Source organism: Prionailurus bengalensis, chromosome E1, assembly GCF_016509475.1.
Source record: "Prionailurus bengalensis isolate Pbe53 chromosome E1, Fcat_Pben_1.1_paternal_pri, whole genome shotgun sequence".
NCBI lineage: Eukaryota > Metazoa > Chordata > Mammalia > Carnivora > Felidae > Prionailurus > Prionailurus bengalensis.
The window spans coordinates 26151041-26178920 of NC_057347.1; the positions used below are offsets into that span (position 1 = coordinate 26151041).

At 37.1% G+C, this 27880-nt stretch overlaps 1 protein-coding gene and 1 pseudogene across 1 annotated transcript in view; one reads left to right on the forward strand and one right to left on the reverse strand.

Annotated features, from left to right (window-relative positions):
- Window positions 1-27880, reverse strand: part of BRIP1 (BRCA1 interacting helicase 1) — a 210524-nt gene that overhangs the window by 9683 nt on the left and 172961 nt on the right. Inside the window, 1 exon segment of the mRNA XM_043583868.1 lies at window positions 9422-9504. Within this exon segment, the coding sequence (XP_043439803.1) occupies window positions 9422-9504 (83 nt within the window).
- Window positions 21-27828, forward strand: LOC122485292 (annotated as a pseudogene).

The window sequence follows — 27880 nt, forward strand, 5'->3', positions numbered from 1 at the left end:
TCTGTCCCTTCCCCACTTGTGCTCTCTCTCTGTCTCAAAAATAAATAAACATTAAAAAAATTTTCAAAATAAACTCAAAATAGATGAAAGACCTAAATGTAAGACAAGAAACCATTAAAATCCTAGGGGAGAAAACAGGCAACAACTTCTTTGACTTCGGCTGCAGCAATTTCTTACTAGACATGTCTCTGGAGGGAAGGGAAACATGAACTATTGGGACCTCATCAAGATAAAAAGTTTCTGCACAGCAAAGGAGACAATCAACAAAATTAAAAGGCAACCGATGGAATGGGAGAAGATATTTGCAAATAACAAATCGGATAAAGGGTTAGTATCCAAAGTCTATCTATAAAGAATGTATCAAACTCAACACCCAAAAAACAAGTAAGTCAGTGAAGAAATGGGCAAAAGACACGAACGGATACTTTTCCAAAGAAGAAATCCAGATGGCTAGCAGACACATAAATAGATGCCCAACATCACACATCATGAGGGAAATACAAATCAAAACCATGATGAGATACAACCTCACACCTGTCAGGATGGCGAAAATTAAAAACTCAGGAACCAACAGATGTTGGTTAGAATGTGGAGAAAGGGGAATCCTTTTTGTACTGTTGGTGAGAATGCATACTGGTGTAGCCACTCTGGAAAAAGGTATGGAGGTTCCTCCAAAAATTAAAAATAGAGCTACCCTACCACCCAGCAATTTCACTACTAGGTATTTATACAAAGGATACAAAAATGCTGATTTGAAGGAGCACATGCCCCCCCCCCCAATGTTTATAGCAGCACTATCAACAAGAGCCAAATTATGGAAAGAGCCCAAATGTCCATTGACTAATGATGAATGGATAAAGAAGATGTGGTATATATATATATATACAATGGTGATCCAAAAGAATGAAATCTTGCCATGTGAAACAGGTGGATGGAATTAGAATGTATTATGCTAAGAGAAGTCAGTCAGAGAAAGACAAATACCATATGATTTCACTTGTATGTGGAATTTAAGAAAAAAAGAACATAGGGGAAGGGAAGGAAAAAGAAGATAAAGAGACAGGGAGGCAAACCATAAGAGGTTTTGTTGTTGTTGTTGTTGTTTTTTAAGTTTATGTATTTACGTTGAGAGAGAGAGAGAGAGAGAGAGAGAGAGAGAGAGAGAGCGAGCAGGAGAGGGGCAGAGAGAGGACACAGAACCCCAAGCAGGCTCCACACTGTCAGTGCAGAGCCTGATGTGGGGTTTGAACCCATGACCTGTGAGATCATGACCTGAGCCGAAATCAAGAGTTGAATGCTTAACCTACTGAGCCACCCATGCACCCATAAGAGACTCTTAAATACAGAGAACTAAGGGTTGCTGGAGGGGAGGTGGGTAGGGGGCTGGGCTAAATGGGTGATGCGTACTAAGGACAGCACTTGTTGGCATGAGCACTGGGTGTTACATGTAAGTGAAGAATCACTTAATTCTACTTCTGAAACCATTATTACACTATATGTTAACTAACTTGGATTTAAGCAGGAAAAAAAAAAGATTCTCAATATTTTTCCTGCCTAAAAATCTTCACATGTACACTATGCTTAGTACTGCTCATGTATCAGTACCATTTTTCTTTACATGCAGTGATTGTCAATGGAAGGGAGGGAAGAGGGAGTGGGAGTAGAGTGGAATGGGAGAAATGTATTATTTGTCAGTTTAGAATAACTGGGGAAATAAGGCAAATTTAATTTCATCATAATTCCCCACAAATATTGCCTACGCTTTAATTTTAGAGAAACTAGAAGTTGTAAACAACACGATCTTCCATTCCAACTTTCTAACTTTGACTCCCTTCACAAAAAATAAATGCAAGATTCCAGTCTCATAGGTTTTTTTGTTCCTCTTCTTCCCCAATTCCAAATGTGTCTTAAACTATCCTGGAAATGAAAGGAGTAACAATGTTACCATGGACAAATCATGTCCTATTTGAATATTTATGATATATATATATTTTTTAAATTTTTTTTAACGTTTATTTATTTTTGAGACAGAGAGAGACAGAGCATGAACGGGGGAGGGGCAGAGAGAGAGGGAGACACAGAACCGGCAGCAGGCTCCAGGCTCTGAGCCATTAGCCCAGAGCCCGACGCGGGGCTCGAACTCACGGACCGTGAGATCGTGACCTGAGCTGAAGTCGGACGCTTAACCGACTGAGCCACCCAGGCGCCCCTATGATATATTTTTTAATATATAAACAATTAAGTTGTAAGGGACATGATTTGACCTATGACATGTGAAAACTGTAAAACCTTGAACCATATTAAAAGTATATGTGTTTTGTAGTATGACTTATTTCAGAATGAAATTCAAAATCAGATATTCACTTTTAGAAAATATTCTCTGCTGGTGTTACTATCATCATCTTCTGGAGTAATTTAAAAAGTCACTATGGTATTTTAAGTTAAAAGAAAAATAAGGCAGGGCTTCAAACAACTTGAACTCCTATACAATCATTTAACATACATTCCTTTAGTTTTTTTTTATGGGAGTTTTTCTATATTTAATGCAAAATGAATTGAGTTCTGTAGTTAATGCAAATTCACTTCAAATAAAAATTAGCCATCAAAAGGAATTTGTACGTTGTTGCGCTATTATCTAGCTAGGAAGATTTCACGCTTTTATGAGTCTCAGAGAAAATAAATAGGGGCGCCTGGGTGGCGCAGTCGGTTAAGCGTCCGACTTCAGCCAGGTCACGATCTCGCGGTCCGGGAGTTCGAGCCCCGCGTCAGGCTCTGGGCTGATGGCTCGGAGCCTGGAGCCTGTTTCCGATTCTGTGTCTCCCTCTCTCTCTGCCCCTCCCCCGTTCATGCTCTGTCTCTCTCTGTCCCAAAAATAAATAAAAATGTTGAAAAAAAATTTTTTTAAAAAAGAAAATAAATAAAAACCATACAGAAATAATGTAAAATTCTTAATTTAAAAAATCTGTTGGCAGTGCCTAGCTGGCTCAGTAGGTGGAACATGTGATTCTTGATCCTGGTGTTGTAAGTTCGAGCCCCACATTGGGTATAGAGACCTACTTAAAAAATAAAATCTTTAGGGGCAACTGGGTGGCTCAGTTGTCAAGAGTTAGGCTCAGGTCGTTGTCTCATGGTTCTTGAGTATGAGCCCTACATTGGGCTCTCTGCTATCAGTGCAGAACCTGCTCGGATCCTGTCTCCTTCTCTCTGTCCTTCTACTAGTGCGTGCTCTGTCTCTCTCTCAAATCAAATCAAATCAAATCAAATCAAATCAAATCTTTAGGGGCATGTGGGTGGCTCAGTCGGTTAAGCATCTGACTCTTGATTTTGATTTTGGCTCAGGTCATGATCTCACTTTCGTGAGATCAACCCCTGCACTGGGCTCTGTGCTGAGCATGGGGCCAGCTTGAGACTCTCTGTCTCACCCTCTGCCCCTCTTCCCCACTTACGCCCTCTCTCTAAAATAAAATTAAAAAAAATTTTTAAGATATATAATTTATTTTCAAGTTAGCTTGGAATACTACTCAGCAAGGACAAAGAACGAAATCTTGCCATTTGCAACAACGTGGATGGAACTGGAGGGTATTATGCTAAGTGAAATAAGTCAGTCAGAGAGAGATATCATATGTTTTCACTCATATGAGGAATTTGAGAAACTTAACAGAAGTTAAGTTTCCATCTCTTTCCATGCAGGAAGAGAAGAAAAAAAAAAGTTACAAACTGAGAGGGAGTCAAACCACAAAAAACATTTTTTTAAATAAATAAATCTTAAAAATTCAACAAGTCTGAACTATAAGGTAAGAAGTACTAGATGTTCAAATAAGAAAAACTTTTCAGATTTTCCATTTTTTAACTGAAGTTAAGAAAAACATTTGACAAGAAGACCATTTAATTTTTTAACTTTTTAAAGATTTTATTTTTAAATAATCTCTACATCCAATGTGGAGCTTGAACTTATAACCCCAAGATCAACCCTGAACCAGCCAGGTGCCCGTAGAAGAATATTTTAAAGAAGGATTTCCCTTAAAGTTCTTCATTTTATTTGGTTGGGAAAAATAATTACACTGATTAAACATCAAACTTTTCTAAAACTGAAAAATTTTAGTATTATACTCGCCTCTTTCACGTGTGGAACTTTTTGTAATCAAAGAAAGCCTTTTCAGTGCAAAATGTCAGTTTGCTTTTGAAAACTCAAAGAATCTGAGCTCCACCTGCTGACTAAATATAAGCACTTAACATTTTGCTTTTAGTTATGTCTGGCCCCAAGTGCAATGGGTTGCTTTACATGGAAAGAGCAGAAAAGACTAATAAAGCAGCACTTGCTGCTTTAATCCAGGTGTATACATTTTAATGCCAAACCAAATACTAGGCTCTGAAATAGAAATAGGTAGTTTATCTGAAACAAATTTAAAATTTTGCATCTCTTTTTATTATTGTCATATGAACTTTTTAGCTTTGAAGATAATAAAGATGCAAGTATTTCCAAACTAAATACTATAGGCACATAATATTTGTTCATCTGAGTGGGGAAAAATGGCCATTCACTATATCTTGAGGCCTACAGTGGAGCTTTTTTCCTTTTAGAAAATACTAGCTCTAACATGAACTCTATAACAGCTGAAGCATTTCAAAACAAACAAAAAACAATCAACAATCTTCAATATAATCAAGAATGAAAGAATAAAGAATCCTAAGCAGCCAAAGGAGATGTGCTTAAATGTAAAAACTTATTTTTTGGAAAATTCATTTCTGTGAATAGCCTTTTCCCTGATAATGATAAATAAATAATTACTGTTACTGAATTAAATCCCACATTCTACAAAATTGAAGGATACTAACTGATTAATACTATGTTAGTTAGTAGCTAGATTCTCCTCTATAAAGATTTTTTTGTAAACACACAAGCATTAAAAGGCTAGATTTCCTGTCAATATGAATTTTTCCATATTTGATCTATTAAAAATCTGTCCCTCCTCAATTTTTAAAAAATTTATTCAATTATTTTGAGGCACCTGGGTGGCTCAGTCGGTTAGGCGTCTGACTTCAGCTCAGGTCATGATCTCACGGCTCATGAGTTCTAGCTCTGCATCAGGCTCTGTGCTGACAGCTCAGAGGCTGGAGCCTGCTTCCGATTCTGTGTCTCCCTCTCCCTCTGACCCTTTCCCACTTGCACACTGTCTCTCTCTTAAAAATAAACATTAACAAAATTTTTTTAATAAAAAAATAAAAAATAATTTATTCAATTTTTAATTCAAACGCTTTGGGATGCAGCGAAGGCAGTCCTGAGAGGAAAATACATTGCAATCCAGGCCTATCTCAAGAAACAAGAAAAATCCCAAATACAAAATCTAACAGCACACCTAAAGGAAATAGAAGCAGAACAGCAAAGCCACCCCAAGCCCAGCAGAAGAGAAATAATAAAGATCAGAACAGAAATAAACAATATAGAATGTAAAAAAAACCAGCAGAGCAGGTCAATGAAACCAAGAGTTGGTTTTCTGAAAAAATAAACAAAATTGATAAACCTCTAGCAGGCTTCTCAGTAAGAAAAGGGAGAGGAACCAAACAGCTAAAATCATGAATGAAAATGGTATTATTACAACCAATCCCTCAGATATACAAGCAATTATCAGGGAATACTATGAAAAATTATATGCCAACAAACTGGACAACCTGGAACAAATGGACAAATTCCTAACCACACACACACTTCCAAAACTCAAACAGGAAGAAATAGAAACTTTGAACAGAACCATAACTAGCAAGAAATTGAATCAGTTAAAAAAATCTCCCAACAAATAAGAGTCCAGGACCAGATGCCTTCACTGGAGAATTCTACCAGACATTTAAAGCAGAGATAATACCTATCCTTCTCAAGCTGTTCCAAAAAATAGAAAGGGAAGGAAAACTTCCAGACTCATTCTATGATGCCAGCATTGTTTTGACTCTCAAACCAGACAGAGACCCAGCAAAAAAAGAGAACTACAGGCCAACATCCCTGATGAATATGGATGCAAAAATTCTCAACAAGATACCAGCAAATCGAATTCAACACCATGTAAAAAGAATTATTCACCGATCAAGTAGGATTCATTCCTGGGCTGCAGGTCTGGTTCAACATTCACAATTCAATCAATGTGATACATCACATTAATAAAAGAAAAGGTAAGAACCATATGATCCTGTCAATTGATGCAGAAAAAGCATTTGACAAAATTCAGCATCTTTCTTAATAAAAACCCTCGAGAAAGTCAGGATAGAAGGAAAATACTTAAACATCATAAAAACCATTTATGAAGAGACCACAGCTAATATCATCCTCAATGGGGAAAAACTGAGAGCTTTCCTCCTGAGATCAGGAACACGACAGAGACATCCACTCTCACGACTGTTGTTTCACATAGTGTTGGAAGTTCTAGCATCAGCAATCAGACAACAAAAGGAAATCAAAGGCATCAAAATTGGCAAAGATGAAGTCAAGCTTTCACTTTTTGCAGATGACATGATATTATACATGGAAAACCCGAAAGACTCCACCACAAGTCTGCTAGAACTAATACATGAATTCAGCAAAGTCGCAGGATACAAAGAAATGTACAGAAATCAGTTGCATTCTTATACACCAATAATGAAGCAACAGAAAGACAAATAAAGAAACTGATCCCATTCACAATTGCACCAAGAAGCATAAAATACCTAGGAATAAACCTAACCAAAGATGTTAGAAAGATCTGTATGCTGAAAACTATAGAAAGCCTATGAAGGAAACTGAAGAAGATACAAAGAAACGGAAACACATTCCATGCTCATGGATTGGAAGAATAAACATTGTTAAAATGTCAATACTACCCAAAGCAATCTACACATTCAACGCAATCCCAGTTAAAATTGCACCAGCATTCTTCTCGAAGCTAGAACAAGCATTCCTAAAATTTGTATGGAACCACAAAAGACCCTGAATAGCCAAAGTAATACTGAAGAAGACCAAAGCGGAGGCATCACAATCCCAGACTTTAGCCTCTACTACAAAGCTGCAATCACCAAGACAGCATGGTATTGGCACAAAAACAGACACATAGACCAATGGAATAGAATAGAGACTCCAGAATTGGACCCACAAACGTACGGACAACTAATCTTTGACAAAGCAGGAAAGAATTTCCAATGAAAAAAAAGACAGTCTCTTTAACAAATGGTGCTGGGAAGACTGGACAGCAACATGCAGAAGAATGAAACTAGACCACTTTTTTTTTTTTTTAACGATTATTTATTTTTGAGACAGAGAGAGACAGAGTATGAATGGGGGAGGGGCAGAGAGAGAGGGAGACACAGAATCGGAAGCAGGCTCCAGGCTCTGAGCCATCAGCCCAGAGCCTGACGCGGGGCTTGAACTCACAGACCGTGAGATCGTGACCTGAGCTGAAGTTGGACGCTTAACTGACTAAGCCACCCAGGCGCCCCAAAACTAGACCACTTTTTTACACCATTCACAAAAATAAACTCAAAATGGATGAAGGACCTGAATGTGAGAAAGGAAACCATCAAAACCCTAGAGGAAAGGGTCACCCGGGTGGCTCAGTCGGTTGAGCATCCAACTTCGGCTCAGGCCATGATCTCACAGTTTGTGAGTTCAAGCCCCACATCAGGCTCTGTGCTGACACCTTGCTCAGAACCTGCAGCCTGCTTCACATTCTGTGTCTCCCTCTCCCTTTCTGCCCCACCCCCCCTCCCCAATCATGCTCTGTCTCTGTCTCTCAAAAATAAATGTGTTAAAAAAAAAATTTGGAAAAAAAAAAAAAAAACCCTAGAGGAGAAAGCAGGAAAAAATCTCTCTGACCTCAGCCGCAGCAATTTCTTACTTGACACATCTCCAAAGACAAGGGAATTAAAAGCAAAAATGAACTATTGGGACTTCATCAAGATAAAAAGCTTTTGCTGTTTGTAAAGGAAACAATCAACAAAACTAAAAGGCAACCGAGGGAATGGGAAAAGATATTTGCAAATGACATATCGGACAAAGGGCTAGTATCCAAAATCTATAAAGAACTCACCAAACTCCACACCTGAAAAACAAATAATCCAGTGAAGAAATGGGCAGAAGACATGAATAGACACTTCTCTAAAGAAGACATCCAGATGGCCAACAGGCTCATGAAAAGATGCTCAACATCACTCCTCATCAGGGAAATACAAATCAAAACCATACTGAGATATCACCTCATGCCAGTCAGAGTGGCTAAAACAAACAAATCAGGAGACTATAGATGCTGGAGAGGATGTGGAGAAACGGGAACCCTCTTACACTGTTGGTGGGAATGCAAACTGGTGCAGTCACTCTGGAAAAGTGTGGAGGTTCCTCAAAAAATTAAAAATAGATCTACCCTATGACCCAGCAATAGCACTGTTAGGAATTTACCCAAGAGATACAGGAGTGCTGATGCATAGGGGCACTTGTACCCCAATGTTCATAGCAGCACTCTCAACAATAGCCAAACTATGGAAAGAGCCTAAATGTCCATCAACTGATGAATGGATAAAGAAATTGTGGTTTATATACATAATGGAATACTACATGGCAATGAGAAAGAATGAAATATAGCCTTTTGTAGCAATGTGGATGGAACTGGAGAGTGTTATACTAAGTGAAATAAGTCACACAGAGAAAGACAGATACCATATGTTTTCACTCTTATGTGGATCCTGAGAAACTTAACAGAAGACCATGGGGGAGGGGAAGAAAAAAAAAAGTTAGAGAGGGAGGAAGCCAAGCCATAAGAGACTCTTGAAAACTGAGAATAAACTGAGGGTTGATGGGGGGAAGGGAAAAGTGGGTGATGGGCATTGAGGAGGGCACCTGTTGGGATGAGCACTGGGTGTTGTATGGAAACCAATTTGACAATAAATTTCATATTTAAAAAATAATAAAAAAATAAAAAACCTTTTAATAAAAAAATAATCTATTTGATTATTTTGAGATAGAGAAAGAGAGAGAGTGTGCAAGTGGGAAGGGTTCAGAGAAACAGAGGGTAAAAGAATTCCAATCCCAGTGCAGAGCCCGATGCAGGCTTGAACTCAAGTACCGCAAGATCATGACTGGAGCCAAAGTCGGATGTTTAACGAACTGAGACACCCAGCTGCCCCTGTCCAAATTTTTTCTTTAAAACCAGCAGTTATTAGGGGCGCCTGGGTGATTCAGTTGGTTGAGTGTCTGACTTCGGTTCAGGTCATGATCTCATGAGTTCGTGAGTTCGAGCCCTGCATTGGGCTCTATACTGACAGCTCGGAGCCTGGAGCCTGCTTCAGATTCTGTGTCTCAGTCTGTCTCTCTCTGCCCCTCCCTGGCTTGTGTGCTCTCTCAACCAGTAGTTATTAAATACCAATGACTGTTATTAACTCTTACTCTAAACCCAGCTGAGAATCTTACCAGATACATACTGTGCAGGGTTACTACTAAAGCGATCATCCACAAGAATAAGAGCTCCCCAATCATTTTTGTGTCGAATACACCTATAAAAAAAATAGGGAGAAAAATCAAACAGAAATAACTTTGAAAATAAAAGCCAGACTTCTTGTGAGACAGAAGATTGAGAAAAATCAGTGATGTCAGTAGTATATTCCTCTAAGCCTTGTTATTATGAGCAAGATTATAGAAACAACTCAATACAATGTACCAAAGTAGGTATATTAAAAATCTCCTACTTTTGCCAACTCTTGATAACTTACATCAAAAAATGTTTATATGCATTCTATTTTGAAAGCCAAAAATTTATAGAAAATATTTACAAACTCTTACTTAGCTAAACAAATTATTTTTTTTTTACCTTCAATGTCACTTTAGTTGTAGAATTTATGTAGATAAACTTTGTTCTAGTTTAATGAGTTTTTATCATGAATGAATGTTTCATTTGTAAAACAAACAACAAACTTGGGAAGAACCAATTGATTTGATCATGTAGTTTTTCTCCTTTAAACTGTTAACATGGTAGATCACACAGGCAAAATTTCAAATACAGACCCAGACTTTCATTCCTAAGATAACCACATGCTGTTATGGTGTATATTCTTTTTATAGATTGTTGAATTTGGTTTGCTAAAATATTTTTTAATTTTAAAAATTATTTTAAAAATTTTGAAGTGTGTAATTCAGTGACTTTTAGTACATTTACAAAGTTGTGCAACCTACACCACTATCTATCACACAACATTTTTATCTCACCAAAAAGAAACCCAGTGTCAATCAGTCACTCTCTTTATCCAATTATTCCCCCTATTCCCTGGAAACCACTAACATACTTTCTATCTCTATAATTTGCTTATTTTGAAATTTTCATATAACCGGAATCATGCAACATACAACATGATTCTTTCAGTTAACATGATGTTTTTTCAAGGCTACTTGTTATCACATGTATCAGTACTTTATTCCTCTTTTTAGCTGAATAACATTCCATTGCATTTATCCATCCATAAGTAAATGTACATCTGGGTTGTTTTCACCTTTTGACTATTATGAATAATGCTGCTATGAACATTTGGGTACAAGTTTTCATATGAATCCAACCAGAAGTGGAATTGCTGGGCTGTACAGTAATTCAATGTTAACTTTTTGAGGAACACTTTTGTCTAAAGCAGTTGCACAATTTTACATTCCTGCCAGCATTGTGTGAGATTTCCAATTTCTCCGTATCCTCACCAACACTTGTTATTATCCATCTTCTTCATTAAATGTACTCTAGGAAGTGTGAAGTGGCATTCCACTGTGGTTTTGATTTGCATTTCCCTAGTAACTAGTGATGTTGAACATATTTTCATGTGCATACTGGCTGCTTGTGTATCTCTTTTGGAGAAATGTCTACTCAAAGTATTGGTCCATTTTTAAATCGCATTATTTGTCTTTTCATTGTTGAATTATAAGAGTTCTTTATATATTCTGGATACTACACCCTTAGACATATGATTTGCAAACATTTTCTCACATGTGTGAGTTCTATTTTTTAGCATTGTTCTTTGAAGAACCAAAGTTTTAACAAAGTTAAACAAAAGTTTGACAAAGCCCAATTTATCTAATTTTTAAAGTTGTTTGTGCTGTTGATGTCATATTTAAGAAACCATTGACTACCAGGGTGCTTGGATGGCTCAGGCGGTTAAGTGTCCAACTTCGGCTCAGGTCATGATCTCCAGGTTCTTGAGTTTGAGCCCCACACTGGGATCTGTGCTGACAGCTCAGAGCTTGGAGCCTGCTTCAGATTCCATGTCTTCTCTCTCTGCCCCTCCCCCGCTCATACTCTTTCTCAAAAATAAAATAAACATTAAAAAAAAAAAAAAGAAAGAAACCATTTCCTAGGGGCAACTGGGTGGCTTAGTAGGTTGAGCGTCTGACTCTCGGTTTCAACTCAGGTCATGATCTCTCAGTTAGTGAGCCCTGTATTGGGCTCTGCTGACAGTACAGAGCCTGCTTGGGATTCTCTCTCCCTCTCTCTTTGCCGTTCCCCTGCTCATGCTCTCTCCCTCTCAAAATAGACATTAAAAAAAAAAAAAGGCAAGAAACCATTGCCTAATCCAAGGAGTCTAAGAATAGACTTACACCTTGTTAGTCTTTTACCCATCTTGAGTTACCTTTTGTATATGGTGTGGGGGTAGAGGGCTAGTTTCATTCTTTTATATGGATATGCAGTTATCCCAGCACCATCTGTTAAAGACTATTCTTTCCCCCATTGTATTGTCTTAGCACTTTTTAGGAGGGGGTGGTGGCTTAAACAACAGGGATTTATTTCTCACAGTTCTTGAGGCTAGGAAGAACAGATAGAGTTGCAAACTGATTTAGTTCCCTGGTGAAGGCTCTCCTCTTGGCTTACAGATGTCAGCCATCTCACTGTGTCCTCACATGGGTGGGGGTGGAGAGAGGGAGAAGAAAAGGAGAGAAAGAATCAAGTTCTCTGATGTCTGTTCTTTTAAGGGTGCTAATCCCATCATGAGGGCCCTGCCCACAGGACCTCATCTAAACCTAATTACATTCCATAGGCCTCATCTCCAAATAGCATATGTAGGGGATAAGGGCTTCAACATATGAATTTGAAGGAGGCACAATTCAGTCCATGGAGGTAAGAAAATCATATGATATATGAAAAGATGCTAAGTGCTAGGGAAGAAAAACAAAAAGGGAAAGAGAAGAGGGAATATTGGCAGAGGGTGCTAAATTTTAAATAGGGTGATTTTTGAGCACCTGAGAAAACATTACTTGAACAAAGATTCTTCACAGGTAAGGGAATGAGCTGTGTGTGTATCTGGAAGGGAGGTGTTCTAGCAGAGAGAAATGCAAGGGCAAAGTCTCTGCAGCAAGAGCTTACCTGACATGGTCAGGAAACAGCAAGGAACACAGTATACCTTCTATGATGTACCCTCTTCTCTCCCTTTAGGTGTAGGTCTTTCTGGGGTATATAGGATGATTTGGTAGTTATCTAGCTGTGTTCATGGGACGTGAGGAGCCTAGGGTCCTCCTACTCCACCACCATCTTCCTCTCCCTCTGTCTTGGCACTAATGTCAAAAATAAGCTCACTGTAAACATGGAGGTTAGTTTCTGGACTTTCAATTCTACCCCCTGTCCTACATGTCTATATTATGCAGGTACAACACAAGTCTCAATTACTGTAGCACTGCAATAAGTTTGAAATCGAGAATGGTCAGTTCTCCAATTTTGTTCTTCTTTTTCAAAATTTTTGTGACTATTCTGGATTTCTTTCAATTTCCATATAAATTTTAAGATCAGTTTCTCAATTTCTGCAAGAAATCCAACTGGGATTTTGGCTGGGATTGTACTGAATCTCTACAGACCATTCTGGGGGGATGCTGCGATCTTTACAGTAAGTCTTCCAATCCATCGTCACAGAATTCTTCCATTTATTTAGAAATTTCTTTCAACAATGTTTTGTAGCTTTCGGTGTACAGGTTTTGCACTTCTTTTGTTACAGTTACTCCTAAGTATCTTTTGACGTTATTGCAAATGAAAAATATTTATTTTGGTTGAAGTACATAGTTGACACACAGTGTTACATGAGTTTCAGGTTTACAACATAGTCATCTGACAAGTCTACACATTATACTATGCTTACAACAAATGTAGCTACCATTTGTCACAACACTATTACAGTATGCAAATAGTTTATTAATTTCATTTTTGGATTATTCACTCCCATTGTATAACGTGATGGATTTTTGTATACTTTTTTTGTATACTTTTGTAACTTACTGAACTTGTTTATTAGCTCTATTAGTTATATTTTATGGATATAAATTTCCATGTAGAATATCATGTCATTTGCAAATTTTAAAATAATTTTACTTCTTTTCCAATCCAAATAATTTTTCTTCTTTTTTTCTTGCCTAATTGCCCTGTGTAGAACCTCTAATACAATACTAAATATAAGTGGTGAGAGTGGACATCCTTATCCTGTTATCAAACATAGGGGCAAAGTTTCAGTCTTTCTTTTTTTAATGAATGTAATTTATTGTCAAATTGGCTTACATACAACACCCAGTGCTCACCCCAACAAATGCCCTCCTCAATGCCCATCACCCATTTTCCCTTCTCCCCCAAGCCCCCATCACCGTTTGTTCTCTGTATTTAAGAGTCTCTTGTGGTTTGCCTCCCTCCCTTTCTGTTTGTAACTATTTTTTCTCCTTTCCTTTCCCCCATGGTCTTCTGTTAAATTTCTCAAGATCTACATATGAGTGAAAATGTGTATCTGTCCTTCTCTGTCAGTCTTTTATCATTAAGATGTTAACTACTGGTTTGCCATAGACACTCTTCTATTTCTGCTTTGAGGGTTTTATCATGAAAATGTGTTGGATATTGTCAAACGTTTTCTTCATCTTGAGAAGATGTATTTTATTCTACTTAATATATTACATTAATTGATTTTAGTTGGACCAACAAAATTGGCTGGATGTTGAATCAACCTTGTATTCCCAAGATAAATTCCACTTGGTCATTGTGTATAATTATTTTATAGTAAGTTGCTGGATTCAGTTTTCTACTTTTTCTGTTGAGTATTTTTGCATCTATATCCATAAAAGATAATGCTGTGTTTTCTTGTGATGTCTTCGGTTTTGGTAACAGGCAATACTGTCCTCATAGACTAAGTTGATATATGTTTGTCCTTCAATTTTTCATAAGAGTTTGTAAAACACTGGTGTTAATTCTTTAAATATTTGCTAGAATTCATCAGTGAAGCCATTTGGTCCTGGGCTTTTCTTTGTGGGAAGTTTTCTGATTACTTACTATCTCTTTACTTTCACAGACCTATTCATATCTATTGTATCAGTTGCAGTACCTTATGTTTTCCTATGAATTTGCCCATCCTTAAGTTATAAAATTTGCTGTCATCCATTGTTCAAGGTGTTCTTTTATAATGCTTTATGTTTTTGTAAGGTTGGTAGTTACATCCCCTCTTTCGTTCCTAATTTTACTAATTTAAGTTCTTTCTGTTATTTTCTCTTGGTCAGTCTTGTTAAAAGTTGTTAGTTTTCTTGGTCTTTTCAAAGAACCAACTTTTGTTATCCTTATTTTTTCTACTGTATTTTCTATTCTCAATCTCCTTTATGTCCATTCTAATATCTATTATCCTTTTTGATCTGCTGGCTTTGGGCTTTGCTTGCCCTTCTTTTTCTAATTCCTTAAGTTAGGAGGTTAGATCACTGATTTCAGATCTTTCTTTTTAAAAAATATAGGCAGTTACAAGTATACATTTCTCTCTGAGCAATACTTTCATTTTATCCTCAAAATTTTGATACCGTGCTTTCAGTTTCATTCGTCACAAGGTACTTCCTAGTTTCTCTTATTTCTTCTTGGATCCATTGGTTAAGAATGTATTAATTTCCACTTATTTATGAATTTCCTATTTCTTCTCCTGTTATTATTTCTAGTTTCATTCCACTGAAATCAGAAAAAGTACTTTCTATGATTTTAACCATTTAAAATTTACTGAAGACTTATTTTGTACCCTAACTTATAGTCTATCCTGAAGAATATGCCACATGAACCTGAGGAGGGTGGAGTGTGATAGATATACGTTAGGTTTGTAATTCTTGGTTTTAAGTGGTCAAGACTCACATTAAAAAAAAATGTTTAAGGTGCCTGGGTGACTCAGTCATTAAGCATCTGACTTTGGTTCAGGTCATGATCTCATGGTTTGTCAGTTCAAGTCCCACATAGAGTGAGCTTGAGCCCCACTTTGGGTGAGCAAGATACCTGCTCTGGGTGAGCCTGAACCCTGCTTCGAGTGGGTCCCGCTTCTCGCTCTCTCTGCCTCTCCCCTCTCCCCCTCTGCCCTTCCTGGGATTCTCTCTCTCTCTCTCAAAAACAAAAAAAGTTGGGGTGCCTGGTTAGCTCAGTCGGTTAGGCATCCGACTTTGGCTCAAGTCATGATCTCGTAGTTGGTGAGTTTGAGCCCTGCGTCGGACTCTGTGCTGACAGCTCAAAGCCTGGAGCCCACTTCCAGTTCTGAGTCTGTCTCTCTGCCCCTCCCCCACTCACGCTCTGTCTCTCTCAAAAATAAAAACATTAAAAAAATTTAAAACAAAAAAATTTATTTATTTTGAGAGAGAGTGCAAGCTGGGGAGGGGCAGAGAGAGAGAGAGAGATTCCCCAACAGGTTCCATGCTGTCAGAGCAGAGCCCAACATAGGGCTCAATCTCACAAACTGTGAGATTATGTATGACCTGAGCTGAAATCAAGAGCTAGACATTTAATTAACTAAGCCACCCATGTGCCCCAAGACTCACATTCTTTATTGATTTTCTTTTCTTTAAAATTTTTTTTTAATGTTTATTTATTTTCAACAGAGAGAGAGAGAGATAGAGCATGAGCAGGGAGGGGCAGACAGAGAGGGAGACACAGAATCTGAAACAGGCTCCAGGCTCTGAGCTGTCAGCACAGAGCCCGATGCGGGGCTCGAACCCATGAACCATGAGATCATGACCTGAGCTGAAGTCGGATGCTCGACCAACTGAGCCACCCAGGCGCCCCTCTTTATTGATTTTCTAATTGTTCTATTATTGAAAGTAGGGTAATGAAGTATCCAACTATTTAACTGTTGAATTGTCTATTTCTGACAGTTTTTGCTACTGAAGATTTAGGGCCTTTTTGTTAGCTGCATATATGTGTTTAATAGTTGCATATTATTCTTGGAGTGAAAAATTTATTATTATAGACTATTTATTGTCTCTAGTAACAGTTCTTATCTTAAAGTCTAGTTTGTCTGATACTGAGTATGAGCAAACCAGCTCTCTTTTGTTTACTGTTTGCATGATACGTCTTTTCCCATCCATTTACCTTAATCTATTTGTGTGTGTGTGTGTGTGTGTGTGTGTGTGTGTGTGTGTGTGTGTTTTAACTAGAGTGTTTCTCTTACAGGCAGCATATAGATGGGTCATTAAAAAAATTCCATTTTGCCAATCTTTGCTTTTTGACTGTTGTGTTTAATGCATTTACATTTAATGTAACTACAGATTAAGACAGGATATACTTAGCTATTTCATAAATACTTTTTTTACTATTTGTTTTCTATAGGTCTAATTTTTTTTGTTCCACTGTTTTCCCATTATTGTCTTCTGCATGCAATAGATATTTTTAGGTATCATGTTAATTATCTTGTCATTTCTTATTATTTTGAATTATTTTATTTGTGGTTGCTTTGAGGACAATTAACACCTTAACTTATAACAATTTAGTTTGGATTAATACCAATTTCAATAGTATACAAAAATGTTACTCCTATATAGTGCTGTTCCCTCCCTCTTCATCTGTGTTATTACTGTAATATAAATTGCATCTTTATACATTGTATGCCTGTACAGAAAGGTAACAGGAGGCCAAAATGCTTATCCTAGGAAGGCCTGCATACAAGGTAGGTTTTGGTTGTTTTAAGAACTTAGGTTTCAGGAGGGTTCCAATCATTGATGGATAAGAAGGGCTCCCTGTGTCTAAAATGTTCGTGCTAACAGTGATTGATGCTGACCACCCACTTTGCTTTTACGAGGCTAAACTTTGGAGAAATGCTAGGCAGAGGCTGCTTATCTGACCAGCCCCAAATAAAAACACTGGGTGCCGAATCTTTTGAGTTCTCCTAATTGGCAGTATCTCACACATGTCACCAAAATCACTGCTGGGGAATTAAGTGTGTCCTGTATTACTCCACTGAGAGAGGGGCCTTGGAAGCTTTGGCCTGGTTTTCCCTTGACTTTGCCCATGTGCCTATTCTCTTTGCTGATTTTGCTTTGTATTCTTTCAATGTAATATATCCTACATATGCATGCAACTATATGATGAGTATATCCCTGCTCCTAGTGAATTACTCAAACTGTGGTGGTTTAGGGGGCCCCAAGACAATGCCTATTGCCACATATTTAAAATGATTGCTTTATTGCAGTTGTTTAAAAAAAAAAACAAATAGGATTAAAAAAAGCTATAAAAATAGATTTATATATATCAAGTTTATTTTGAGAGACGGTGAGGGAGGGGCAGAGAGAGAAGGAGAGAGAGAATCCCAAGCAGGCTTGATTCAGGGCTCAAACTCACGAACTATGAGATCATAACCTGAGCCGAAGTTGAACGTTTAACTGACTGAGCCACCCAGGTGCCCCGTTTATATTGTTTTTTTTAAATATTTATCTATGAAATTACCTTCACAGATGTTCTTTATTTCTTCATATGGATAAATTACTGCCTAGTGTTTCACCATTTCAACCTGAAAAGGACTCCCTGTAGCATTTCTGGTAGGACAAGTTTTCTGGAGATTCATTCTCAGTTTTTATTTGGGAAGGTCTTCCTTTCTCCTTCATTTTCGAAGGATAGTTTTGTTAGATATAGACTTGGTTGACAGTCTTTTTCTTTAAATATGTCAGCCCACTGCCTTCTGCTTGCCATAGTTTCCAATAAGAATTCTAAGGTTAGTGAGTATTGAGGATGTGAGGAATATGTGAGGAATTATTATAATTATATAATATATAACATATAATATATATAATTATAAATATATTATATGTGAGGAATTGTTTCCTGTTTTCTAGATTCTTTGTCTTCAGCAGTTTGACAATGACATATCTACGTAAGGATCTCTTTAATTTTTAACTACTTCAAACTTGGTGGTTCTTAGATTTGATGTTCTCCATCAAATTTGGAAAGTTTCCAGCCCTTTTTTCTTCAGCTAATCTTTCTGTCCCTTTCTCTCTTCTATCCTTCTAAAAGACTCCCAGTATGTGTACACTGGTATATTTGATGGGGTCCTACAGGACCCTGTGACAATGATCATTATTCTTCATTCCTTTGTTTTCAATTATTCAGACTGGATAATCTCAACTGACTTACCTTTAAGTAAACTGATTCTTTCTTCTTTCTGGTCAAAACTGCTGTTGAGTACCTCTAATGAATTTTTCATTTGTTATTGAATTTTTCAAATCCAGGATCTCCATTACTTTTTTTTAAGTTTTATTTTTTTATTTTCAGAGAGAGAGAATCCCAAGCAGGCTCCACACTGTTAGTGCAGACCCTGGCACAGGGCTTGATCACATGAACTGTGAGATCGTGACCTGATTCAAAACCAAGAGTTGGACGCTTAACCAACTGAGCCATCCACGTGCCCTTCCATTAAGTTCTTTTCACAAACTCTATCTTAGGGGCGCCTGGGTGGCTCAGTCATTTAAGCGCCTGACTTCAGCTCAGGTCATGAACTCACAGTTTGTGAGTTTGAGCCCTGTGTTGGGCTCTGTGCTGACAGCTCAGAGCCTGGACCCTGCTTTGGATTCTGTATCTCCCTCTGTCTCTGCCCCTCCCCTACTCACGCTTTCTCTCTCTCTCTCTCTCTCTCTCCTTTAAAAATAAATAAACATCAAAAATTCTGGGGCATCTGGGTGGCTCAGTTGGTTAGGTATCCAACATCGGCCCAGGTCATGATCTCACAGCCCGTGGGTTCGAGCCCCACATCAGGCTCTGTGCTGACGGTGCAGAGCCTGGAGCCTGCTTCGGATTCTGTGTCTCCCTCTCTCTGTCCCTCCCCCAACTCGTGCTCTGTCTCTTTCTCTCTCTCTCAAAAATAAACATTAAAAAAATTCTATCTTATTATTGATTCTACCTTCTTTTTAAAAATTCTATTTGGTGAGGGGCAGCTGGGTGACTCAGTTAAACGTCTGACTCTTGGTTTCAGCTCAGGTCATGATCTCGCAGTTTCATGAGTTCAAGCCCTGTGCTGGGCTCTGTGCTGACAGTGTGGAGCCTGCTTGGGATTCTCTCTCTCTCTCTGCCCCTCCCCACTTACATTGCCTCTGTCTCTCTCAAAATAAATAAACTGAAAAAAAATCTATTTGGGGAGACATCATTTTCATAGTTTCCTATAGTTCTTTAGACAGAATCTCCTTAGTTCTTTGACTATATTTCAAATAGCTTTACATACTAACTACCTCAGGGACACATTCTATTGATTGCTTTTTTCCCATGTGTATGGGGCAGACATTCTTTCTTTACATATGTCATCATTTTTGTTGAAAAAAGTACATTTTAAATAATACAATGTGGCAATTGTAGAATTCTGATTCTTCCCTCTGCTCAAGGATTTTTGTTTGTTGTTATTGTGACTTTTAAAAAAATGTTTCTTTAAAGTCTGTATTCTATCATGTGTGACCATTGCAAGATCTACTCAGTGATCAGTTAATGAGTAGACAAAATTTTCCTTAAAAATCCATAACCAATATACGTCTTATTTGCCAAGAGGCTTTGCATGTCTTTTGACATGCTTTCGATCCTCAGCCAGGCAGGTGACAACTCTACCTTAGTCTTCACTTCCTGTTTCAACACAGCCAGAGGTGAGAGCACAGGGCCTTCTCAGTCTTTCTTGAGCATGTGTACATCCCTGGTTATATGCACCATTGTACAAACAGGCATGGCCCACTAGAGTCCGAGAAATACATCAGAACTTTTGAAGCGCTCTATGGAGACCTCAGTTCCTAGCTTTTCCCATTAAACTGTTTAGTTAGCTTATTATTTGCCAGAAAATTTAGTCACTGTCTCAGGATACTGTGAAATTAAACAACTAATTGCCTGGGTGAACTCCTAGTCAGGTCAAATAAAGATAGCCTTGTGAATGGGGTCTTCCAAGAAATGGGGTCTTGTGGAAGAGAGGTTCCATAATGACAATTCTCCAGGAATAAGATCCAGCTGCCACTGTGGCCAGCAGATTGCTTGCTTTCACCATGATTTACAACTATTATGAACTAGGAGAAAGGGAAATGGGAACTGGGCAAGTGAAATTGCCGTAACACTCACTGTTCTTTAAATTTTTTTTTTTCAACGTTTATTTATTTTTTTTGGGACAGAGAGAGACAGAGCATGAACGGGGGAGGGGCAGAGAGAGAGGGAGACACAGAATCGGAAACAGGCTCCAGGCTCCGAGCCATCAGCCCAGAGCCCGACGCGGGGCTCGAACTCACGGACCGCGAGATCGTGACCTGGCTGAAGTCGGACGCTTAACCGACTGTGCCACCCAGACGCCCCAACACTCACTGTTCTTAATGAGATTCGGCCATTTTCATGAATGTTTCCTGGAATGCTGTAAACTGGTTAATTTACAGTTTTGAAAAAGTTGATTCTAACTATTTTGCTTATTTTCTCATTCCTTTGTTAGAGATTTTCAGAGTTCTTTTGTCATTTTTGTGCATCTAACCAAATTTGTAAATATTTTGTTACAAATATTTTCATATAAGTTCATGACAGATATTAGTCTGTAGTTTTTCTCTTTCTTGTTTTTATATTGTCTTCATCTAGTTTTGGTAGAATAGTGCTGGTCTCATGAATTGGGAAGTGGTCTATTTTCTAGAAGAAATCATATGGAATTGGTGTTATTTCTTCTTTAAATGTTTGGTAATATTTATTAATGAACCTATCGAAGTGATTTTTTCAAACTACAAATTAAATTTCTTTACTAGGCAGAGGATTATTCAGGTTATCTATTTCATCTTGAGTGAGTTTGGTATTTTGTGGGTTGGGGGAATTAGTCTATTTCATAGAAGTTGTTGAATGTATGCATATATTTTTTCCTCATATTATCCTTTTAACATCTGTAGAGTATATAGTAATATGACCTCTTTTATTCCAGATACTGACCATTTGTGGCTTCTTTTTTTTGTCAGTTTACCTAGAGGTTTATCAATTCTATTGATCTTTTTAAAATCGATTTTTTAATTTTTAGTTTCACTGATTTCCTTTATTGTTTTTTGTTTTCAAATTCATTGATTTATACTTTCATCTTTATTATTTCCTTTCTTCTGTTTGCTTTACATTTATTTTGCTCTTGTTTTCCTAGCTTAAGATAGAAGCTGAGATTATTGATTTGAGACCTTTCTTTTTCAAAATAAGCATTTAATGATATAAATTTCCCACTGAGCACTGCTAAAGATGCAGCCCACATATTTGGATGTATTTTCACTTTTGATTAGCTCAAAATATTTTCTAATTTTCCTAAGACTTTCTCTTTTACCTTTCACCCATGCATTATTTAGAAGTATGTTTTTAATTAACAAGTATTCAGACATTTTTTTTTTGTTATGTGTTACTGATATCTAATTTAATTGTTTAATTTCATTTTGGTCAGAAAATACTATGATTTCAATTCTTTTTAAAAATGTAAACTTTGGGGCACCTTGGTGGCTCAGTAGGTTGAGTGTCCAACTCTTAATTTCAATTCAGGTCATGATCCCAGGGTCAAGCCCTGCATGGGGCTCCATGCTCAGTGTGGAGCCTGCTTAAGGTTCGTTCTCTCTCTCTCTCTCTCTGTCTCCCCAACTCGTTCTAAGATTTAAAAAAAAGTAAAGTTACTCATCCAGGATATCGTTTATATTGGTAAATGTTCCCTGTGCACTTGACAAAATGTTTATTCTAATATTGTTGCACGTAGTGTTCTATAATATCTATTCAATCCAGTTGGTTAATAACATTGTTCAAGTCTTCTATATCTTTATTGGTTTTCTGTCTACTTTTACTATCTATATCTGAGAGAGGATATGAAATCTCTAGCTATACTTGTGTATTTGTCTATTTCTCTATTCAGATCTGCCAGTAGTTCAAATATATTTTGAAGTTTGATTTTTAGGTGCATACACATTAAGGATTGTTGTATCTTATTGGCATATTAACCTTTTCATCATCATAAGATTTTCCTTTTTAATACTCCAATAATAATACTCTTTGCCCTGAATTCTACTTTGTCTGATATTAATATAGTTATTCCAAAACGTTCACTTGTATTTTGAAATCTATTCTTCTTCCCAAATCTGCCTATTTACTTTTCACAGCACTCAAATAGCTGTTCCATGCATTCTGTCTAGGTTTTTGAGACAGTATGTCTCATGTGTGCTCCATCTTCTCTAGAGTTGAAACCTCCAGACTACTTTTTAAAAGTTAATTTTAACTTTGCACAGGCACCTGGGTGGCTCAGTTGGTTAAGCATCAACTTTTGGTTTCGGCTCAAGTCATGATCTCACTGTTCGTGAGATCAAGCCCTATGTCAGGCTCTGTGCTGCTGTCAGCACAGAGCCTGTTTGGGGTTCTCTCTCTCCCTCTCTCTCTCTGCCCCTCCCCCACTTCTCTCTCTCTGATTCTTTTAGTAAATAAACTCTAAAAAATAAGTAAAAGTTAATTTTAACTTTGTAAATTTTAACTTTTAATCAAATACACAAGTATAGTTTAAAAGTCAAATAATAGTATAATAGTTAGAATTAAAAAAAAAAAACCCAAACAATTCTTTTTTAATCTACTCACATCCTGTCTCCAGTTCCCAATCTTCAGGGAAAAAAAAAAAATCCTTTAAATATGTTAGTTCTTCCACTCATTTACCTCCATGTTTCTAAATAACATTTAGAACTACAACTACTTCTTGGTTTTTAATTTTACACATTATGTAATGACTTTTCTTATACAAGATGTTCATTTTCTTATATCACTGATACTTCATCATCTCTTCATTTTCCTGACAGTTATACCACAATTCTTGTGTCATCAATATTCAGTAGATTACCATTTACAGGTGAGTTATATTGTACACTACGATTATATTTTCTTTCTTGTACAAGATTTTTTGGTCTGCCCTAGAGTTAATAACTGTCTCTCTCTCTCTCTCTTTTTTTTTTTTTTTTTGCTTAATTTTCTATGTATTCTATCATTAATTCCCAAACTTTGCCAAACTGTAAAAATTCTTCTCAATATAATTAAAATCTCCACCCTTAGAAACAAATCTAGACTGGCTACTATGAGACTGCTGCACAGCTGTCACCCCAGAGCATCCTTTCCTAATTTGAGAATTTCCTTTTTTTCTAGGTTGGAACTCCAGTTTCCTAAAACCTTGATATTCCTCTGTCTGAATTTTCTCTTATTTGATGAAGCATATCTTCCTGTAGCATCCTGAGAAAGTGTGCATTTGAAGCTAATGTTTTAAATCTTTCCATGTTGAAGGCTTTTCTATCTTAGAGCTTATTGATTGTTTGGGTTGTATAGAACTTCAATTGCAAGTCAAAATTTCCTTCAAAAATTTGAAGATAAGTTAAAACTGTCTTTTAGCTTCTAATGTTGCTTTTTAAGAAGTCTCTTTCCATTGTGATTCCACGTCTTTTATAGGAGACCTCTTTGTTCCCTCAGGAAAGTTTTAGGACGTTTTCTTTATCTCAGGTACTTTGAAACTGCATGAGGTGCTTTGTAGCTTTTCTCTTACTGGTACTTGAGTGGGCCTTTTTAACCAAGAAATTATGTCCTTCAATTCTGAGTGTTTTTCTCGGATTATTTCTTTGATAGGTTTATTTTCTCTATATTTTCTCTAGTCTCTTCATATAGGTTTCCTTTTTATCAGAAGTTGTCTCTTGAATACTGATGTGTAAATTGTTTAGTTTTTCTTTTTCCATTTTCTACCTTTTTGTCATTTTGACCCAGGAAATTTTAATTTTATCTTTTAAGCCCAATTCTGCATTTAAAATTTGCTCCTATCATGTTAATGCCTAGAAACTTTTCTTACAATAAATCTGTTCTTGTTTCATGGAGGAAATATCTTACCTCTCTATGAATATTATTGTTACATTTGTTTTGTATTTTCTTCTAGGCAGGGGTTGGCCCACAAAGAAAATCTGGTCCATACCTTGTTTTTGTACAGCTTGCAAGGTTGTAATGGTATTCACATTTTTTAAGGATTAAAGAAAAAATAAAAAAGAATATGCATGCAGACTGTACATGGCCCCCAAAACCTAAAATATATATTGTCTGCTCCTTAACAGAAAAAAATTGCCAACCTATGTTCTATTGTGCTGTTTCTGTTTTCTACAAGTTCTTCCACCTTGTTTTTCTTTTGTTGGTATATAGTTCTGCTGTTGTTTTTTTCTGTATTTTTCATGATGCAGACTTTGAGCATCAAATGCTGGCTGACTGGTAGCTCTGCCTACATGGGTGTGGCTTATAAACTGGGAAGCTTTGCCAGAGTAAGGTACTCTGGTAGGAACAGGACCACTTTGATACTATTTTACTCACAAGGTAGTTAGTATCCCTAGAACTGTACTTTCCTGCCTTGGAGATATAAGATTGATTATAAGCCTATTCAGAGCTGAGAAGAAAAGGGGGGTGGAGTTCTCACATTCAATAAACATACTTTCTTAATCCCCATCTTTTATGCATCCTTAGCTACAGCTGGAGTTGAAGAATATATAAATTCTCTAGTATAATCTCTCCAGAGAGTAAATCTCAGTGGAGGAGGGAGCTGTCTACTTATAGGAACTTGCAACCAATTCTTTTGTGATTAACCCTACTTCAAATGATACTTCAGTGTCCCCACATCCTGAGTTTTTCCATGCCTGAATCTGAAGGATCTTGTTGGTTTTGCAACAGCCTTCTTTTGCCTGCTAAGTCACTCAATCATTCATTTGTTCTCCAATGTTCAAAATTTGTTGACATCTCATCTGTTATTGTCCCCTCTTCCACTCTTTTTTTAACTCTGTGGTCGGACATTTTTATTCCTTTACTATCATGGAATTTTGAGAGGGGTGAAGGTTAATATAAATATTTGATTTTTCCAGAAAATCTAAAAAATCTAAATTCTATATAACATTCTTTTTTGATATTAAAGTAATCCATAGGTTCTCAGGCATCACACCACAAAATCAGGCAGGAGAGGAAGATGGATACTGCCAATATTATAGAACAGTGATGAAAATCAATGGAAAGTCAGAGTGCCACTCTATTTTTGATTCCACTTTGGTTTATTTTAAAGTGTCCTATGGTAGAAAGGCATTTAAGTTAAAAAAAAAAAAACGGTTCAGAGAAAAAGAATTTCACATTTTCTTTTTTCCATTGTTTTCATACTGCCTTGTTCAAATGAATTATGCCCACTTCAGACAAAGATTATACTTTCAGCAAAGCAGACATTTTAGGAAACTCATAGTGCAGTTGTAACCTGGTCACAAAACCATCTGGTGCATTCCCGAAGGCTGTTATTACATTTCATGGACTTATATTACTTCAAATACTCTAACAGTCCCATGTGGGCTTAAAAAGAGGCTTAAAAAAAACCTTAATTTGTTTCTGCTTACTTTAGACCTTCTAGACTTATCCCTTGTAAGAGGAATCCTGATTATAAGTACCTTTTATGTCAATCAATACACATTATAAGTTTTATCAAGTGATACAAAACACTCACTTGATTTTTAAATAGATATGTTTCTTTGTAGTAAGTTGCTACTTGTTGATACTGTTTCTCTGAAAATCAATACAATGACAGTTGGACTATCAATTTTTTAATTAATACTAAAACTATAGCATTATATGTAAATATTACAAATGTATTTTTAATGAAAATTCTAGGAAAAGTATGTTTTGAACCTTTAGAAGCTCTCTGGACAACATGGTATAGTGGCAAAAGTATCAAACCCACCATTTTCCACGAATTCAACAAGTATTTATTGACCATCCATACCCTAAGCTGAGACACGGTTGGTTGCTAATAATGTACAAATGTATAATACATGTTTAAGGAAGTAGGCAGATATATAAATAGGCTATTACAACACAGTAAGATATATGCTATAATAGTAATAATGTATAAACTATTATGGGTTTCCTAAGGAGTAAATCCACAGAAAAGTAAAAAGAAATTTTCATCAAGAACATAACCTTCAACTGGTTTTGATTGGTAAATATGCCAAATGAATTGTATAACTTGTATGCCAAGGCAGAGAGTAATGATGGGATATGGTATGTTTATTAGTAAAAGATTGTATGTTTAACAGTGAAAACTTCAGCACATAAAGGTAAGGTCTAAGGATGAAAAAGCAGGTCTTGAGGTTTTAAAAGTAGGTGGGGGCCAAGATGTGAAGGCTCATATAGTAGTATGTGAGGTTAGATAAGTAACTTCATCTCTTACAACCTGTATAATATATGTAGAAAAGGTTTATAAATGACAAAGTAAATATATTTTTGCTTCAAATGATTTCTTAGAATTCAATACACTGCCTACATTAAAGACGAAAAATAATCAACTGAGGTAAGAATATTTATTTTCCTAAAATTAAGTATAGTGACTAAAATTCAGGAATATTAAATAATATTCAAGCTCCCATAGAAACTATTTGCTGAATATTAAAATACAAATAAAAGATGACAAAACAGGTTGATCACCAGGGAGAGACCAAGTAAGCAGATGAAATGCTTCAAGAGCAATTTATAATGCAACTTGATGCCAAGTACCAATGGGATTTCTAGGCAGAGAAGGGCAGCAGCTTAACCGTATCAGATTAATCACAGAACTGAATCATTCAGTTTGAAGGGAAACACCTGCAGAATATTGGAAGAGGGGCACCTGGGTGGCTCAGTCGGTTAAGTGTCCAATTTCGGCTCAGGTTCTAATCTCACAGTTTGCGAATTCAAGCCCTGCATGGGGCTCTGAGCTGACAGCTCGGAGCCTGGGGCCTGCTTTGGATTTGTGTCTCCCTCTCTCTCTGCCCCCTCCCCCCCCCTCACGCTTGGTCTCTCAAAAATGAATGTTTAAAAAAAAAAAAAATTAGGAGTGCCTGGGTGGCTCAGTCGGTTAAGTGTCTGACTTCAGCTCAGGTCATGATCTCACAGTTCGTGAGTTCAAGCCCCATGTCAGGCTCTGTGCAGTTCAGAGCCTGGAGCCTGCTTCAGATTCTGTCTCCATCTCTCTCAGTCCCTTCCCCACTCACCCCTGTCTGTGTCTCCCTCTCTCTCAAAAAATAAACATTAAACAAATTTTTTTTTAATTAAAAAAAATAATGGGGTCTTCCCTTTTGAGGCCATTGCTGGAGCTACACTGGTCAACATGAAGTTCAATCTGTTTGTGACCTCTGACCGGAGCAAGAACCATAAAAGGCATTTCAATGCACCTTCCCACATTCGCAGGAAGAGTATGTCTTCCCCTCTTTCCAAGGAGCTGCAACAGAAGTACAACGTTCAATCCATGCCCATCCCAAAGGACGACGAAGTACAAGTTGTGGAGGACACTACAAAGGTCAGCAAATTGGCAAAGTAGTCCAGGTTTACAGGAAGAAATATGTTATCTACACTGAACAAGTACAGCGAGGAAGGCAAATGGCACAACTGTCTACGTGGGCATCCACCCCAGCAAGGTGGTTATCACTGGACTAAAACTGGACAAAGACCACAAAAAGATCCTTGAATGCAAATCCAAATCTCGCCAAGTAGGAAAGGAAAAGGGCAAATATAAGGAAGAAACAATTGAGAAGATGCAGGAATAAAGTAATCTTACATACAATATTAAATAAAAAATGTTAAAATGGGGGAAAAAAATAATGGGGAAGAAAGTGGGTGATGTGTTCTTGGGACTTAAA